This window comes from Globicephala melas, chromosome 9 (genome assembly GCF_963455315.2).
Source record: "Globicephala melas chromosome 9, mGloMel1.2, whole genome shotgun sequence".
Taxonomy (NCBI): domain Eukaryota; kingdom Metazoa; phylum Chordata; class Mammalia; order Artiodactyla; family Delphinidae; genus Globicephala; species Globicephala melas.
This window is the reverse complement of record NC_083322.1, coordinates 56,239,851-56,257,297: the sequence shown is the minus strand read 5'-3', so window position 1 is coordinate 56,257,297 and position 17,447 is coordinate 56,239,851. Positions and strand designations below refer to the sequence as shown.

Genomic DNA, 17,447 nt, shown 5'->3' with positions numbered 1-17,447 from the left:
GACCCTGTCAGTTATCAAAGTGAACAAAACTGGTGTTACAGTATCTTTTACTAAAGATGCTGAAACACAGCACATCTCAAGGAAGACACAAGGTATTGAAGAGCTACCAGTTTTCTTTCATTTTTCAATTAACTGGGTATACCAAATTGCTTGGTACTTCACGTATTAAACTACATAGTCATATAACCTGAGACTTACTAGGTAAACAGTCAATGCCTCTTTATGCAGAAGCAAATTTGTGAATTCTCTTTTTTTCTATTTTCAGAATCATAAGAGTCAACCCTCAGTTGTTCCATGTAATCTACTCCTAAGAGTCTCTGCCTTCTACCAAGTACTTTATTTCCAATAAAGGAGCAATGTGACTAGGAAAGAAAAGAGGAACATATAATCTACTAAAGAAAAATTAAGAAGTGCATGAGTAGATACACTGTACATATGACTTTGCCTGCAACATAAAAACAGAAAAACAAACACCACACAAGAATTCAGAAACGCTCAGAATCATGGAATGATCCTCTTAAAGGACATTTCTAAAAAAGAATATATTTCTTGATTCTCTAACCATCAACAGGAATAAAAATACATTTAAATGTTAAAGAAAGTAAGAGTGTGAATTCAGTTGGAAATAACTATTCCTATGATTACCAGAGTGTCAAATGACTTTTCACCCTGATGCACTCAGGTCCAAGCAAAGATTGAATCTTGCCTTTGCTAAATTCCACAGACCCAGGTAAATTAAAAGAATGTTTAAAGTGTTGGTGAATTATGTGTGAACAGACTCAATGAAAGAGCTCAAGAACAGGTTCAATACTGATTGTATTCAGCAGACCAGAGGAAAAAGCAAAACAAAAATAAATGCATAGAATAAGAAAGGGGCATCTAATTAATAAAGACAAAAATAAAAGGAAATTAGAATAAAATTCCTTTCATTTTTGGGGACTCAATCTGTGCCACATATCAACTAATTCTATTTCTATTTCCTATATCACATTATCTACAAGAAGTGAACAAACCTACGTTCTCCCAACTAGGAGCTAACGGGTGAAATAAGAGGTGAAGGGAGAAGGTGAATGGTGGCAGGCAAAGGAAACACTGCTCTATGTGGGGGAGAAGAATTGCTGGTGGAGGGCCTATCATCACCACCCAGCATTTCCAACTAACAGCTCTGCTTTCGGAGCCACCCTGATGTTGTCACTAAATCACCAAGTTAAAAACACAACTGTAACAGATTTCCGGGAAGTCTAAGATAAAATCCCACTACAATGAATTCCTTAGGACATTTTAATTTATCTGTGCATGTATTTTTACCTATTTTCAGAATATAAGACAAACTTTTCTTATTACTGCATGTATGACTCATATATGTAAACATAGCATGCTGCTTATATACCGTATTATCTAAAATAAAACAATGATTAATTTACATCATCATTACAGATCTTTCTGATCAAAACTTTTTATCAGGTCAGATAACTCCTCCACATATCACTATATACATAAAAATGAAAAAGTGCTTAGAAGCCACTTCACGCTAACTTGAAAAAGCCCAAATAAGGATTTCTTTCAGTTTTTTATAGTTAACTCTCACCAAGTAAGATATTTACTTTAACAAACCTAAAACAAAAATTTTAATTAATGGAAAAAATGAAGTGTCAACATGTCACCTGCACCCTCAATCTCCTGCCAACAAATTTCCAAACTCATTCTTTCCTATTATAATAGAATGGTGACTTTTTCGAAGTCAATCTCTCCAATAATCCCTACGAAGCTTTATTATTACGTTCTCTGTCTTATTTTTAACCTCTCACTCTTTCTCATTGATTTTCAAATACTCAGGTTGCTCCTTCTCAATTCCACATCTCTCCTCCATATAAAATTTCCTCATCCTACACTTACACTTCAACCAAATCTGTCCCTAACAAGGTCAACTCTGATTTCTTTGTTGCTATAAATGCTATAGATATTTTCGTCCTCATTTTGCTTGGCATCTCTGCAACAAAGACTTCATCATGATACCCGTAATCTCGTATCTACAACACCTCATACCTTGGTTTAGCTAATCCCTCCTGCACCTCCTTCAGGTCCTCCTTAGTCCTGACCCCCTAAGGAAAATTAGATCCCAATGCTTCCACCGTATGCTCAACTTCCTTCTCTATAAAGCCCCATTCCACCTGGGCCTACTTCAATCCAAATCCATCTTGATAGACTAAGCACTCTAGAAAACCATGGATTATACTGATTACATTATATGTGGTTCATCACTATACAGCCAATTCCAAAACAAACCACCTAGCATATAATAAACGCTCAGTAAATACATAACTGCCTGAAGTATTTTGAGCCAATCATAAATAAGCTTTTCTCATTCTAACAGATTTACCACCACGAAATGAACTAAATGAGTGCTATGCTTCTTCAGGAGCCAGAAGGCCTTGCTAGAAATTTTCAAATATATTCAACATATTAGAGCTTATTCACCCAACTTAGTAAGTATAAATGACATAATCAAGTTTTTAATAGTGAAAGTTAATCATTATCAAAATGGATAAAATAAAAATATTACTGGTACTACCCAACTATGCACTTCTTAATCAAATAAAAAGTGGTCGCTTCAATATACATAATCCTAAAGAAAAAAAAATATCATCTCTAGGGGGAAAATACCTAGTTATTCTATACCCAGCACAGACCTATGATGTGAGAGCATATTAAAAGAAAAAATTTAATCCAAAGCTGTATTAATGTTTTGTCCTTTCATAATCCTTTTATTTTTTCAGATACTAGCAATCAACATCTACAATATCAGTGCATCCTGCTCACTGAGTGCCAGATTCTCCATACAGGGGAGGCTAAGGGACTCATTCTAGGCTAAGTATGAATTTAATTTGAAACTGGGTTTCCTTGGCAAGCTCACTATTTTCCCTAGATTCTATATTTATTTTTGATGCTTTTAGAGGAATGGCGGAAATTACACTTGAGGATTAGAAATTCCTCAAGGTACTGTCACAACTAATGCAAAACCTTCATTTTAAGCAGACCAAAATCCATTAATAAAGTTAGAACTAAGAGCAGAGAATGCAGCAGCTATTTTTACATTGTACATTTTATAAATAAACAGAAGATATAATACATTAAATACATAATCACTTAAATATTACAAAGATGACTCCTACATAAAGTGAAATCACTTTAAATTTTCCAAAAGAATTCTTATCATGATGAGCCAACAATTGAACCATCTGGATCTGAAAAGCAAACTGCAACAGAACTCTCAATATTTATAATCTGGGCATAGTTAAGGAGGAAGAATTCTCAAGAGCTGCAATGGAGACATGAACAGATGAATTTATTCTCTACTACTCCATAAAAATGAAATCAATAAGATTGGAAAAAATATGAAAAAAAGAGTTTCAATGAGGTGACAAGAAACAGGATTAGAAAGTATCTGATCTTTCAAACGTTAAGAATTTTTATTTATAATTTTACTGTGCTGCTCATTTACAAATAAGAAGGCTAAACTAGAACATAGCACTTAATATTAATATTCAGTGTTTATTACCATTGTATGTTACACAACTCCTATATAAAAACTGACAATAAAGTCAGCTTTAAAAATTTTACATCACCTTACCTTATGCAACTGTAATGTTTAAAAGTGCTAGCAGCTTTCTGACATTCCAGGCACAGCTGAATAGCTCCTGGATAGTCTTCCTCCTGAATCAACAACAGAAGTCATTAGGCCGGAAACATTTTTCTTAAAGCTTCTGAAAAAGAAAAATCTCTGTTCATACTCTATCCAAAGTTACAGCACCAGAAAATTTTAATTCCTCTCAAATAAGGATCATAATACCAACAACAGATAAATAGTAAAATACACCAAAATAGTAAAATATAACAAAGCAACTACCTCCAGGCCTAAAATGTATCCATGAAAAAAATATGCTGTTCCCTTAAAAACACAGTAATAGCCCTCTGAGACCATGACATGTAGATAAAGCCTACAAAGAAGTACAAGCTGCTTCAGAGGGAAGGAGTTCTTTAACTGTTAACATTCTTCTTTCAGTAATGTTTATAGAAAATGTTCCAAATCAGTATGCATTCTACTTGTAATCAACATTCAACAGTTCTATCATAAATCCATAAATATTCTTAAACAAATAAATTTGGAAAAAAGTGAAATATTCATTAATGGCCCCAAATATTCCTAAACAGTAATTTAATGGCAAATGAATTTTTCACTTCTCAAACCCTAGTTTTAGTGGTAATAGTTTAGAAGTAATACAGTGATTATACAGAAAATCATTAAAAAAAGTTCCTGAAGTTCATATCTAAATTCAACAAAGGCAATTCAAACCACAGGGGATGCTGAGATGACAAAGTACCTACCCAAAGGTGCTCGAGTATTATGGGGAAACACGTAATATATTAGGCTTTGGTGAAACTTATAGCGGAAGTATACAGACAATGCTAAGAAAGCATCAAACAGAAAACAGATAGCTCACTCAGAAAATCAATTAATATATGAGACACCAAACATAACTAATCTATGACATACTCCTCAAATCACTACTTTATGTTAGACACAAAAGATAATTTCATTGCTATTTGGGCACAGATATAATCAAAAGATACTGAAGTTAACACTCCCACATTGCTACAAACTGAACATTTCCCCCAATAATTTTTTCTAAATGAAGTATATTATATCAATAGAAGAAGATGCACTACAGCAAGTTCCTTTACATGTCTAAAAATGCTCTTCATACCATATACCAATTTGAGAAAAATGCACATCTGAATTTTTTTCACAATAATTCTCTATTTAATATTATTAGGATCACCAAATTTCCAAGCCTTGTAAACTTACCTCCAGCATTTCACTTAAGCGGACATCTGTTCTTTGCTGAAAAGAACATAAATCAAAAGGTAAAATCTGTTTCAACCATAAAATTAAGCTTTAACTTTTAAAAAGTAACCTGTATATACCAATGTTTTTATAGTTCTCAGAGATTTCAGAAGTCCAATCAGCAACTGACGTTTCCTTTGATTTGCAAGAAGGCCTAAACTAGCTTGAGTAAAACCTTCCTTTGCAATATTCAAGTGTCTGTAAAAGTGAAAAATAAATAGTTAAGTTTTTCTAGTATAATAAGAACACTATCCACACAGAACAATTAGGCAATTAATGAGATAGTATCCTGAATTGCTCTTAAATTTGGGGACTGTGAGCACTATTTGACAAATTTATTCAACGGCTCAAACTAAACCAGCATTACTTGAAGCATGGTGGGTGGTCTGATACCAATCTTCAAACTGTTACTGATCTACCACAAAAGTACAGAAATTAAGAATAAGCATTTAAAAACATGTAGAAGAAAAGTTGACAAAACAATTTTATGCTTGATGAATCCAATAATAAAAAAATTTTTAAACACACAGAGCAAAAGTTAACACAATAATTTTATGCTTGATGAATCTGATAATAGAAAAAATGAGACTATTTTATATGTGTTTGGTTGGGTCTTTTTAAATTCATTTTCCTAGAAATTTGTTTTTATTGCATTTTACAAAAACAATAGTCTGTAACAAGTTGGAAATTAAAAAAGAAAAAAAAAAAGAAAACTGGTTCTTCACCAAAGACAGTTTGAGAAGCACGGATTTAAGCAACACAAAAACAATAATATTTTTAATCCATAACAAGATTTAAAGACATTTCTCACAGACCTTCTTAGTGCAGTTTTTAGACCATTATATATGTTCAGTTAATGAATGGCATTCTATAAACCGCAATCATCATAAAAAAATCAATTTTCCATGACAGTTTCAGAGTTTCTCTTAAATGTTACTCAGCTTGAACAAAGTATCATCAAATGCAATACCTCCTCCCATTTGTGCAGATAACAGCAGCTAACTGAAGACCTGTCTGTAATGAGGTAACTCTTTCAAGTTCCTATGGAAAGATTAGGTGTAGGTTACTGTTTGAGGCATTTTATTTTTCTTTCTTATTGGTATGGTTCTCTAACAAAAACTTTAGTGGGCTTCAAAGAAAAGCCTGCTTGGAAAACAAAGTAGCAACAAAAATACCTGAACTTGAACATTGTTGGTATATTTTTCCACAAAATTATTTTAAATAACCACTTTCAATTGATTTTCACAATGGCATGTAACAAAATATTTAGGCAGTATTGTTTATAAGGAAATCTAGACCCAACCTCTTTAGACGGGCGTAAATAAACACTAATAATATATCCGTTTAAATGTTTCTATCCAACAGAACTTCATGAGGTAATTAAGTATATGACAAATATGATTTGTTTGCTAAGGTGCTTTGACAATGAATGTCTTCATTTGAACACTGTTAAGATATTTCAATGGATTTTGAAGTCTCTTATTTTCTGATGAAAGGGCAGATTCAGCTAGACAGTTCCAATTTTATCTTATTTTAAAGGCAGACTGAGCAGTCATTATTAATGATCTATGAGTTACAAAGTGCACTGAAGCAATTTTCATTGGCTCTTCAAGTTAGGAAAACCAAATAGATTACTTTAGAATCAAATATAAAAACTCTTCCACTTCTTGCAGTTTGGTAAATTCCCCAAATGAGAGAAAAAAGACATACATATACACAACCCAAATAGAGTTAATATGCTGCTATAAACTATAGACAAAAGAATAAATGAAAATATTTCAAGTTCCAAGTATAAGTCACTCAAACATTTTTAATATTTTACTATTAAAAATAACAAATGTTATCCTACCTTTACATAAGCAGGCTGTTTTTCAAGGATTAAATCTGCTACTTTTTTAGAGACCTATAAGAACATGCAATCAAACAAAGGAAATAAAAGAAAAAGCCTCATGCTTCCTATTACATTCTACATTTAAAATTTTAGCAAGAATATTCCATAGGTCTTCCTAATAACTTCTACAGCAAATACTGGCATGCATTGGCCACGTACATTTCTTTGGCTATGAAATTAGTACAAGAGATATAGCATGTAGCACAGTACTTGGTCCTTAATAGAAACTCAATATGTGGTCATTATTATTGTTAATAACATGAGTATCTGCTTTAACTAACATGCACAAAAGTATAACCATTTTTAAGGGTACAGGATTTGCTTTAAAAAAGATAGACTTGTTAAGATAAATAAATGTTTAATCTACTGAATTTATGGAAATTCTATCTGGGAAACAGAACACCCTTTAAATCCTTTGTACCGCGTAAGAAGACAAACAGCAGTTTGGTCCACTACTTCTGAAAAACAGGAAGCGTGTTTTCTGGAGTGCTCTGAAGATACCTAAGGTTTCTTGGTCAGTTCCATGAAAAACGGTAACATATGCGAGTTAGAATTATAATGATTTTGAACATGAGCCTCTTATTTCACAATTTCAGGGGCCCCTGTAGGACTACACTACAGAGGTACCACGTCCAGCATGAAGCATGGCACACCAATGGTATTTAGTGAATATCTGCTCAAGAAACACAACTGTATCCCCTTCCCCAAGCCAACTGAGAACAAAACACTACACATACATTCAAAGATTGTGTTAATTCTTTCATGTTTTCTTAATCTGCTATGAATTTGTATAGATTTGTATAGATATGAATGTGTATAGATGTACACGGACAGAAACCCACCTAATTTTACCAAATTGGGGATTGTTATCACTTTATTTATTTATTTATTTGGGTCATTGCCTTTTTTTTTTTTGAGTTATGGGTTTTTCATTTTTTTTGTTTTAAATAGACCATGTAGTTATTGTTAGTCTACACTGTGCTAGGCAGTATACTGACTGCTTTTCCTACATTATCTCAATTAGTACTTATGACAATCTACTGAAATGGGTTACATGCTTCATTTTCCCGATGAGTAATCTTAAACATAGCAGTAATTCACCCACAGTTAGTAAGCTGCAAGGTCAGGATTCAAGGCCAGGTTGATTAAATTCCAAAGGCCACTGTGCTACACAGCCCTTGTGGTGGGGTTCATCCCCAAAAGAATACTACCACATAAAGTACAGAGATGGAGGAGTACATATTTAAATATGCTGAAACCAGGAGAAGGCAAAAGGTGCCACCATCCACTGAACTCTAATTCTCCAAAAACAACAACATGTTTTTACCGCACAACCCTCTAGTGCTCAAGGCCCTTCCCCACACCAATGCTGCTACCCCCAGGGAGATCCAAGCACCAACTGAGACATCTGGGTGTAACACTAAAGAAAGAGAAGTATATCCTCCTTTATTTGTCAGATGTATTATTAAAGATCATACCTTAAATTAAAATGGCTAAATTTATTACAATTGCTCTTTCGGTATTAAAAAATTAACAAGACCACTTACTACCATTACTTAATCTTCTACAGTACAGTCTGAGTTTTATAAAAGGAATTCAGCCTAACACAAGGAAAATACAAAATCACAGAATTTTACGGCATTAGAGAAAATGCAGGCCCAACCCAACCCATTACTTCACAGATGAAACAAGAGATTTAGCAAGGTTAAGTGACTTGCCCAACATCACACGATTAAATAGTGACAGCAATTCAGATTTAATGAATCTTAACCCTGTAATCTCTTTGGACCTATTTCAACTAGAAGTGGGAGCCTTTATTCTGAGATAAGAAAGCTCCATCATAAAACTATGGGTAGGAAAGTCATGCATGCATGACAAGGAGTAATCTAAAAAGGTACTTAGTAATCGGAAAAAAAAGTTCAAAATTCTTTGATCACGTTTAGGATTCCAGAGAAAGAACTCCAAGTTCTAGAAGCATATCTATCAAGGTAATGTGAGGGAAACTGAATAGACAATAAATTTGAATAAGTACAAATGCATCATTTGAGTCAAAGTCATGTTAAATAATAAGGTTTGTTTAAAATGTTAGTATATTAGTTAAACAATAAAACCTGCAAACGTTACACCTCTCTGTTGTGTTTCATTTACAGTTTTGTCAGAAATGTGTTTTTTACTTACTGCAGCTTGCTGTTGTTTTAATTTGTCTCTGTACTCCTCTAAGTCTTGCAAATTGAGAACAGGAGGGAGCTTCTAAAAAAAAAAATCCATAAATAAAGAGTAAAAAATCAATTGTTTAATTTGGTTTCATTTACCTGCACACCTGACTTAGGAACTACAACCTGCACATACAAAACGGTGTCACATCCCACTCCTCCCATCCTCCCCACCTCCCCACTAGACTCCAGACACAAAAGCCTATATCTCTGTTACCCAACCCCCTGGTACTCAAGTTCCATCCCTCACCCAGCCCTGCTATCTCCACTGCTGCCACCTCCAAACTCCTGGAATCCCCACTACCACCGGGACTCCGGCCCCTGAGCTGGGAAACACTGCTTCCACAACCTGCAACAGGAGAATGTGAGAAAGTCCTAACCCTTATCCCCCACTCTACCAGCCACCATATATCCCTACTCGTCCAGAACTCAAAACATATTTCCCCTCTGAAATACTATGAATGGTAACTAAGCACTACAGTGTGATAGTGACAGTTGTTGGAGTACATTCTGGATTATACATATGCTGGAGGATAGTATGGAAACTAACAAAAATGCATTCCATTGTGTAGATGGGAAACTCCCAAGTTAAACTTCAAGTCTCAGTCAACTGATGATGAAATTTCAGAATACGTTGGGTACTAACTCTGCATGTACTGCAATATGAAGTACATATGCATACTGCAATTGGTTTCATCTAAAACACGAACTTTACTATTCTTTTTTTTGCAGTTCTTATAAATGTAAAATGCCAATGTTACAAACAATTATGATATTAAGCTGCATGAGCTGCTTATAAATTTTGGAGATTAATCCTTTGTCAGTTGCTTCGTTTGCAAATATTTTCTCCAATTCTGAGGATTGTCTTTTCGTCTTGTTTATGGTTTCCTTTGCTGTGCAAAAGCTTTGAAGTTTCCTAAGGTCCCATTCGTTTATTTTTGCTTTTATTTCCATTTCCCTAGGAGGTGGGTCAGAAAGGATCTTGCTGTGATTTATGTCATAGAGTGTTCTGCCTATGTTTTCCTCTAAGAGTTTTATAGTGTCTGGACTTACATTTAGGTCTTTAATCCATTTTGAGCTTATTTTTGTATATGGTGTTAGGGAGTGATCTAATCTCATACTTTTACATGTACCTGTCCAGTTTTCCCAGCACCATTTATTGAAGAAGCTGTCTTTTCTCCATTGTATATTCTTGCCTCCTTTATCAAAGACAATGTGACCATATGTGCGTGGGTTTATCTCTGGGCTTTCTATCCTGTTCCATTTATCTGTATTTCTGTTTTTGTGCCAGTACCATACTATCTTGATTACTGTACCTTTGTAGTATAGTCTGAAGTCATACGCCCCAGCAATCCCACTACGGGGCATATACCCTGAGAAAACCATAATTCAAAAAGTGACATGTTGGGCTTCCCTGGTGGTGCAGTGGTTGAGAATCTGCCTGCTAAGGCAGGGGACATGGGTTTGAGCCCTGGTCTGGGAGGATCCCACATGCCGCAGAGCAACTAGGCCCGTGAGCCACAACTACTGAGCCTGCGCTCCACAACAGGAGAGGCCGCGATAGTGAGAGGCCCGTGCACCACGATGTAGAGTGGCCCCCACTTGCCACAACTAGAGAAAGCCCTCGCACAGAAACAAAGACCCAACACAGCAAAAATAAATAAATAAATTTTTAAAATGACATGTACCACAATGTTCATTGCAGCACTATTTACAATAGCCAGGACATGGAAGCAACCTAAGTGTCCATCAACAGATGAATGGATAAAGAAGTTGTGGCACATATATATAATGGAATATTACTCAGCCATAAAAAGAAATGAAATTGAGTTATTTGTAGTGAGGTGGATAGACCTAGAGTCTGTCGTACAGAGTGAAATCAGAAAGAGAAAAACAATTACTGTATACTAACACATATATATGGAATCTAAAAAAAAAAAAGGTTCTAAGGAACCTAAGGGCAGGACAGGAATAAAGACACAGACGTAGAGAATAGACTTGAGGACACAGGGAGGGGGAAGGGTAAGCTAGGACGCAGTGAGAGAGTGGCACTGACATATATACACTATTACATGTAAAACAGATAGCTAGTGGGAAGCAGCCGCATAGCACAGGTAGATCAGCTCTGTGCTTTGTGACCACCTAGAGGGGTGGGATAGGGAGGATGGGAGGGAGACACAAGAGGGAGGGGATATGGCGATATATGTATATGTATAGATGATTCACTTTGTTATACGGCAGAAACTAACACAACATTGTAAAGCAATTATACTCCAAAAAAGATGTTAAAAAAATAAATTAAAAAAAAAATTAAGGCATGGGGTATTTATTATGACTAAACAATTATGTAAATATACTTTCATGATTAAAAGTCTCAGAGCTTTCCCTGGGCTTCCTTGGTGGCACAGTGGTTGAGAGTCCGCCTGCCGATGCAGGGGACATGTGTTTGTGCCCCGGTCCGGGAAGATCCCGCATGCCGCAGAGTGGCTGGGCCCGTGAGCCATGGCCGCTGAGCCTGCGCGTCCGGAGCCTGTGCTCCACAACGGGAGAGGCCACAGGAGTGAGAGGCCCATGTACCGCAAAAAAAAAAAGGTCTCAGAGCTTTCCCAAACATATTTAGCCAACATAAAATAAGATAGAGACAGCATACTAACATATTGTGTGATAACAGTTAAAAACCAAAAATACAAAAATGTTTCCTGGACCAATATTCTATAGCTGCACTTAATTTTTCATTTTTAAAAATACTCTCATCTTTAAACAATGCTGATAGTTTAGTCACAATATGGTCATCATAGACCAGTCCTGGTATCAAAAAACTACAATGCCCCTAAAAGGCATTCATATCTCACTCACAAATTCAGTCACTGAACAAAATAAGCTTTAGATAGGTTAATGAATTTTTTTTTTTTACCTCCAGCTCATATTTAACAATATCAAATGAGTCCGTAGAAAAATACACTTGTTCGATACTATTAATTAGTTCTTGTTCAGCTTGAGGATCACTAGGTTGTTCTCGAAGTTCTCGAAATTCCTCCTTTAAGGGAAAGGAAACCACAATTATAGTACTTGTAACTGTTATAATTCTATCTGCACGGACATAAATAATCATCTGTCTTAACACTGACAGTTCTCCCAGGAAACATTCTGACCAAAGAGACAAACTAATAGAAAACAGGAAAGTTCATGGAAAATTAGTAAACAGCCGAACACTAAAAACTACCCATCTACTGGAGGGAAAAACAAGCCAGTTTGAAGATCTAGATTTTATTTTCAATTCCTTGCATGCCAACTAGCAGCTGAGAGAATTTAGATGTTTAACAAAAGGAAAAAACAAAGAGACTACCTAATATCTATCATATATACATATCACATATATATACGTTTTCATCATCTAACAATGTTCTAAATCTCTCTCAACACAGATAACCAGCGTACATCTCAGTGACTTTCAGGTCACAATTAGTACTGGAACCCTGAACAGCAGAAATCCTTCTGCTGAAAATCTCACTGCTTGGCTAAGAAATACTGGTTCCAGAAACGGTTCACAAGATTAGTTCTGTAATTTTATGTCTAGAAAAGGTTCACAAGTTTAGCTCTGTAATTCCATGAGGCTTCCTTCAAGGTGTACTGATACTACAATTAATGAACTGATTATGAACCTAAAGCTCTGAGTTTGATAAAATGCTTGCTTTCTAATGATAGAGTATGGGGCTTCTATGGATTTATACAACAAAAAAAGAGCTTAACAGACAAATCCCTACCCTTAATGTCAGCATCCTTATCCTATGCAAGTTCACTGCATAATTGGATAAACCTTCAGTTAACTGGAAAATTTCAATAACTCGGATACCCACTCTCTGACACACTCAATCAAGACATTATTTATTTATAATTTATTATAATACCAGACATTATTTATAATTTAGTCATTCAGTTTTTTTATTAAAATTAATCTCAAATACATTTAAGTACACAAAAAGAAACTAGTATTGGGACTTCCCTGGTGGCACAGTGGTTAAGAATCCGCCTGCTAATGCAGGGGACACGGGTTCAAGCCCTGGTCCGGGAAGATCCCACATGCTGGGGAGCAACTAAGTCTGTGTGCCACAACTACTGAGCCTGCGCTCTAGAGCCCACGAGCCGCAACTACTGAAGCCCGCGTGCCCTAGCACCTGTGCTCTGCAACAAGAGAAGCCACCGCAATGAGAAGCCCGCACATCTCAATGAAGAGTAGCCCCCGCTCGCCACAAATAGAGAAAGCCTGTGCACAGCAATGAAGACTCAACACAGCCCAAAAAAATAAGTAAATTTTTTGAAAAAGAAACTAGTATTTAAAATCATTTTACAGTCAAAATAATACTTAACAAAAATTCTTAATGAATCATCACTAATTAAATACACAAAAATTATATGGTTAATTTGAGGACAATATTTTCCAAATAGAGATACTCTAGATTATTTTATGGCAGGGCTAGTTTTCATTTATAAAAAAGAGCCTAGCTTATATATCTTTTAGATTTTAATTTATATTTTAAATTGATAAAATTATTACTATAAATTCCTCTAGGTATATTCAAACTAAAAGAAAATATGAGAGCAATAAATCTGAAACTTAAGAGAATACTTAACTGTTTACATTTAAAATTCCAATAAATTGAAAAGAGAAGGCAAAGTCGTATAAAAACTAAACCTGCAGAATTAAAAGTGCATGAAAAAGAAAATGCGTCTTTGGTACCAAAACTCAACTTATAAGAATACACTAAGCAAAAAAAAAAAAAAAAGTTTAAAGACAGCCATCACTGATTTAGCATGCAATTAGATACTATGAGTACACTAAGAAATCCAGCATCCTAACAGTGGAGCTGTATTTCGGTGGGGATTTATCTACAACCCACTAATCTGTGTAGCACCTTGGACAATGGCACTGAAGAGGTTTAAGAGCCATGGGTTAAACCCACACCATTTGTGGAAGGGTTCCCAACTAGTTCGCCTATCCACAGGCAACCTCCCTGCATCCAGTGGAAATCTGAATCGACAGTGAGACATGAAATAGAAAAAGAGATGAGAAATTCCTGGCAATCTCTCTCCCTAAAGGGTCATAGGCATTTGAAATACCAGCTTCAGATGCTGCAAGCTGAGGGAAGGAATAAAGCCCAAGTGAGGATATAGCAATGTTGCCTCCCCCTAGTAATTCCATAGCACCACCAGCAAATAAATGTACTTGGTACTATTCACAAAAAAATTGAAGATTACAAAAATTGCTAAGAATGAAAACCATCAGATATGAAACAAGCCAGGAATTCAAATAGACTGCAATGAATGAGCACTTTCATCTCAAATGTGTAAATGCCAATGGCATGTAACTACATGCTGTTCTCCCTGTACAACCTAATTGATTGTTCTAAAGGTAAAGACACTTGGGTTTTAGCTGCAACTCTGTTATTAACCTTGGACAACTTACTTAGTCTCTTCATGCCTAGTTTTTTTTCACCTGTAAAGGACATACATACATACACACACACTCAAAACGACAGTGAAACAAATATCCAAAGTTATTAAAAATGTCAAAGGGAAAGCATGATTTCATTTATAAATATTTCACAAGTGCACGTTTCACAAGTGTGATGAATCTGTAAAAAAGAGTACAATCTGTATATGCATATAAAAAGGTCAAACGCCATTCCTTCCTAGAGAACTAAGCAATTATATCACAGAGAGCAGACAAACTCACATAATTTCAAATAAGTGACATGTAACACTTGACACTCTAAGTAACCTGGACTGAGGAGAGAGATAAAACCAAGAAAGGCAGAAAAAGAAACATAGCACACAAAGCAGAATTCAAAAACAAAAACAAATGCCCAACACCATATCCCTATAAAATACTCTCTCCTTTCAGACAACTTAGTGCTCCTGTGTGAAAACATACATCTGAACTCAGACAAACTCCATTCTGCCTAGAATCCCAATCACCGTGTTCCTGTTAATCCCACTGCACTGGCTGTCTGTAAGACTCTGCTGCTACCCAATCATTCTCTAAACGTTTCATAGCTGTTAGTGCTGACAGCTCGATCAGATTACACACTTCTTGAGAACTGAGGTTTCTCCTTATTCTCCATCATTATGTTCCAAAGTGCCAAGGCACAATGTAGATAAAAATCATGAATCAAACTAAAATTAATTTACACAGTGAACTGTATAAAAAAAGGAATATATGAACAAAAGGAAAGGAAGAGACAACATGTTCTTGTTTTGATAGTCAAAATTTTCCACAAACTCTTAAGGAAAGGCTTCTTTCTTCTAACTAGAAATAACAATAAATGTAAAATGATTTTAGGGATATTTTATGCATGTAAATTAGAATAAACAAAAACAGCTAGATAGCATATTCTTAAAACAATTACTCCATAATTTTGCCATTATATAAACTGGTTTTCTAGGGTTGGAGATGTACAAAAATACATAATTCTTCATGTAAAAGAGAACCAGTTTTGCAAGCCAATATAAATGTATGAGGCAAAATTTTACATAAACAAAATGAACAAAAGATATCCTACAAAAAAATTTTAAAGGCACAATCAAGGGAATAGAATAACAAATGAAACTCCTTACACCATATTAAAATATGTAATGCTTTTAAAAGTTACCAAGAAGATTAGATGCTTTAACGATGTTTGGTAATAAAATATTTCAGTCTTACGGACTGATATTAATAAAATTTTTTAAAGAATTGTTATAGTAAAGTTTATGACACATAGTAACTAATAAATACATATTATAATTAATAATAGTGCTATAAATGCTCTACAAACTTTGAAAATCCAAAAATAATATGTCAACAACTACAGACCATCAAATGTGCCACAACTTGCCTGCTGATGGTAGGTAATCAACTACACCTAAAGAGTACATGAACATCACCCCAGAATTAAAGCTGGAGAAAAACTACAGTTAAAGTAATGAGTTTAATTGTAAAGGAGATAAAAACAAAAGTACAAATGTCAAAAAAGAACAAATCAAACCTCTCTCCCATACTATCATCAGGAAATAACCTGCCTATTGTCAAACCTCTAGTATTATCTTTCCCGGTCAAGTCATATATTTTAATTTAACAATTTCTTTTAAAATTCCCACTATGTAAAAATTCTCTGTACTAGGTCGTACAGAAACAAAGATGAGTAAAATACAAATCTTCCCACAAATAGCTGCTGAAGTAATAGGAGTGGGTTAGACGAATAAACAATGACGATGCAGGGCAGAACATAAAGGAAATACAAACAAAATGAAGGGCATCAAAGGATAGTGAGTTCACATCTGATGGAAGAGGTGGCATTTAGAGAATATGAGAAAAGGTAAAATTTCAAATATTAGAAATTGGGGGAATAAGGTTACAAAATATAAAGCAAAGCAAAAGTAAAAACAGTGGAGTGGGAAAGCATACAACAGATTAAGGAATAGAGGATGGCTTCCCGCAGGGCAGAAAAACGTCATGGGGGAGAGATGTTTTTAAAATTCAACACACTTTTATATATACTAAAACCATATTTTTCCTTTACTAAAAATATCTTAACACATATCACTGTGCCAGATACTGTAACCAAAAAGTAAGCATAAACATTAAATATTTTCTTAACATAGTAAACCAAGCAGGAATATTTTAGGAAAACTGTCAGATAACGAAGAAGTCATTCAATACTTTAGAAGCTGTCTTTTCCAGCAGTCACAATACACTATAAGGTTGCATATAACACATACTACCTATCCTATTCTTCTATTTTGATCATCTCCAAGATAAAGCTACGTGAACATACATATAAAAATGCATATCGTAAATGTAACTTTATGAAAAATAAAGAAAAACAATCATAATAAACATTTAAGCCAACATCTTTGACTTTAGCCAAGCTATTTTTCCTCTCAACGTAACAACAAAAGGTTATATGAGAACTGGGGATTCAACTCTATAAAACAATTAGAGCCCTCAACTGTAAGGTGTTATAAAACATTTCCAATATATTTATGGTTTCTAAAGAAACCAGGCTATAATTTTACAAAGCTATTTCCCACCTAAGAGTTCGCCTCTTAAGGGAATGCATTCATGTTTAGGAGGGAAAAGAAAGACTGCAAATTTGATATTTAATGACTACTTTCAAATTACCCAAAATACCACACTAATTAAAAACATCAATCCAAACTCAGACTTTCAATCCTATTCACTCTTATAAATGTAAAAAGTTAGTTGTGACGGCTTAACAGTTCTCCTTAATATTATTCAATTCAATATTCTCTTTGAAAAGGAATTTCATTTGTAAACCCACAGAACAGCCTGGAAACTTATCATCTGCAGTAGTAAGTTTTTATTCGAACAAAAGATGAATGCAAAAATCTTCATTTCACAGGTCAGGTTTCAAAACCCCGAAGAAAATGCATAGTA

General features: G+C 34.8%; 1 protein-coding gene across 2 annotated transcripts in view; it reads right to left on the bottom strand.

The window, feature by feature from the left end:
• VPS50 (VPS50 subunit of EARP/GARPII complex) overlaps positions 1 to 17,447 on the bottom strand; it is a 135,737-nt gene that overhangs the window by 103,459 nt on the left and 14,831 nt on the right. For both annotated transcript variants that reach the window (XM_030857259.2, XM_060304599.1), the window contains exons 3-9: positions 11,925 to 12,047; positions 8,976 to 9,047; positions 6,756 to 6,809; positions 5,877 to 5,947; positions 4,987 to 5,104; positions 4,868 to 4,903; positions 3,632 to 3,714 (exon numbers count right to left, since the gene is read on the bottom strand). In XM_030857259.2, coding sequence (XP_030713119.1) covers positions 3,632 to 3,714; positions 4,868 to 4,903; positions 4,987 to 5,104; positions 5,877 to 5,947; positions 6,756 to 6,809; positions 8,976 to 9,047; positions 11,925 to 12,047 — 557 coding nt within the window. The remainder of the gene's footprint in view (positions 1 to 3,631; positions 3,715 to 4,867; positions 4,904 to 4,986; positions 5,105 to 5,876; positions 5,948 to 6,755; positions 6,810 to 8,975; positions 9,048 to 11,924; positions 12,048 to 17,447) is intronic.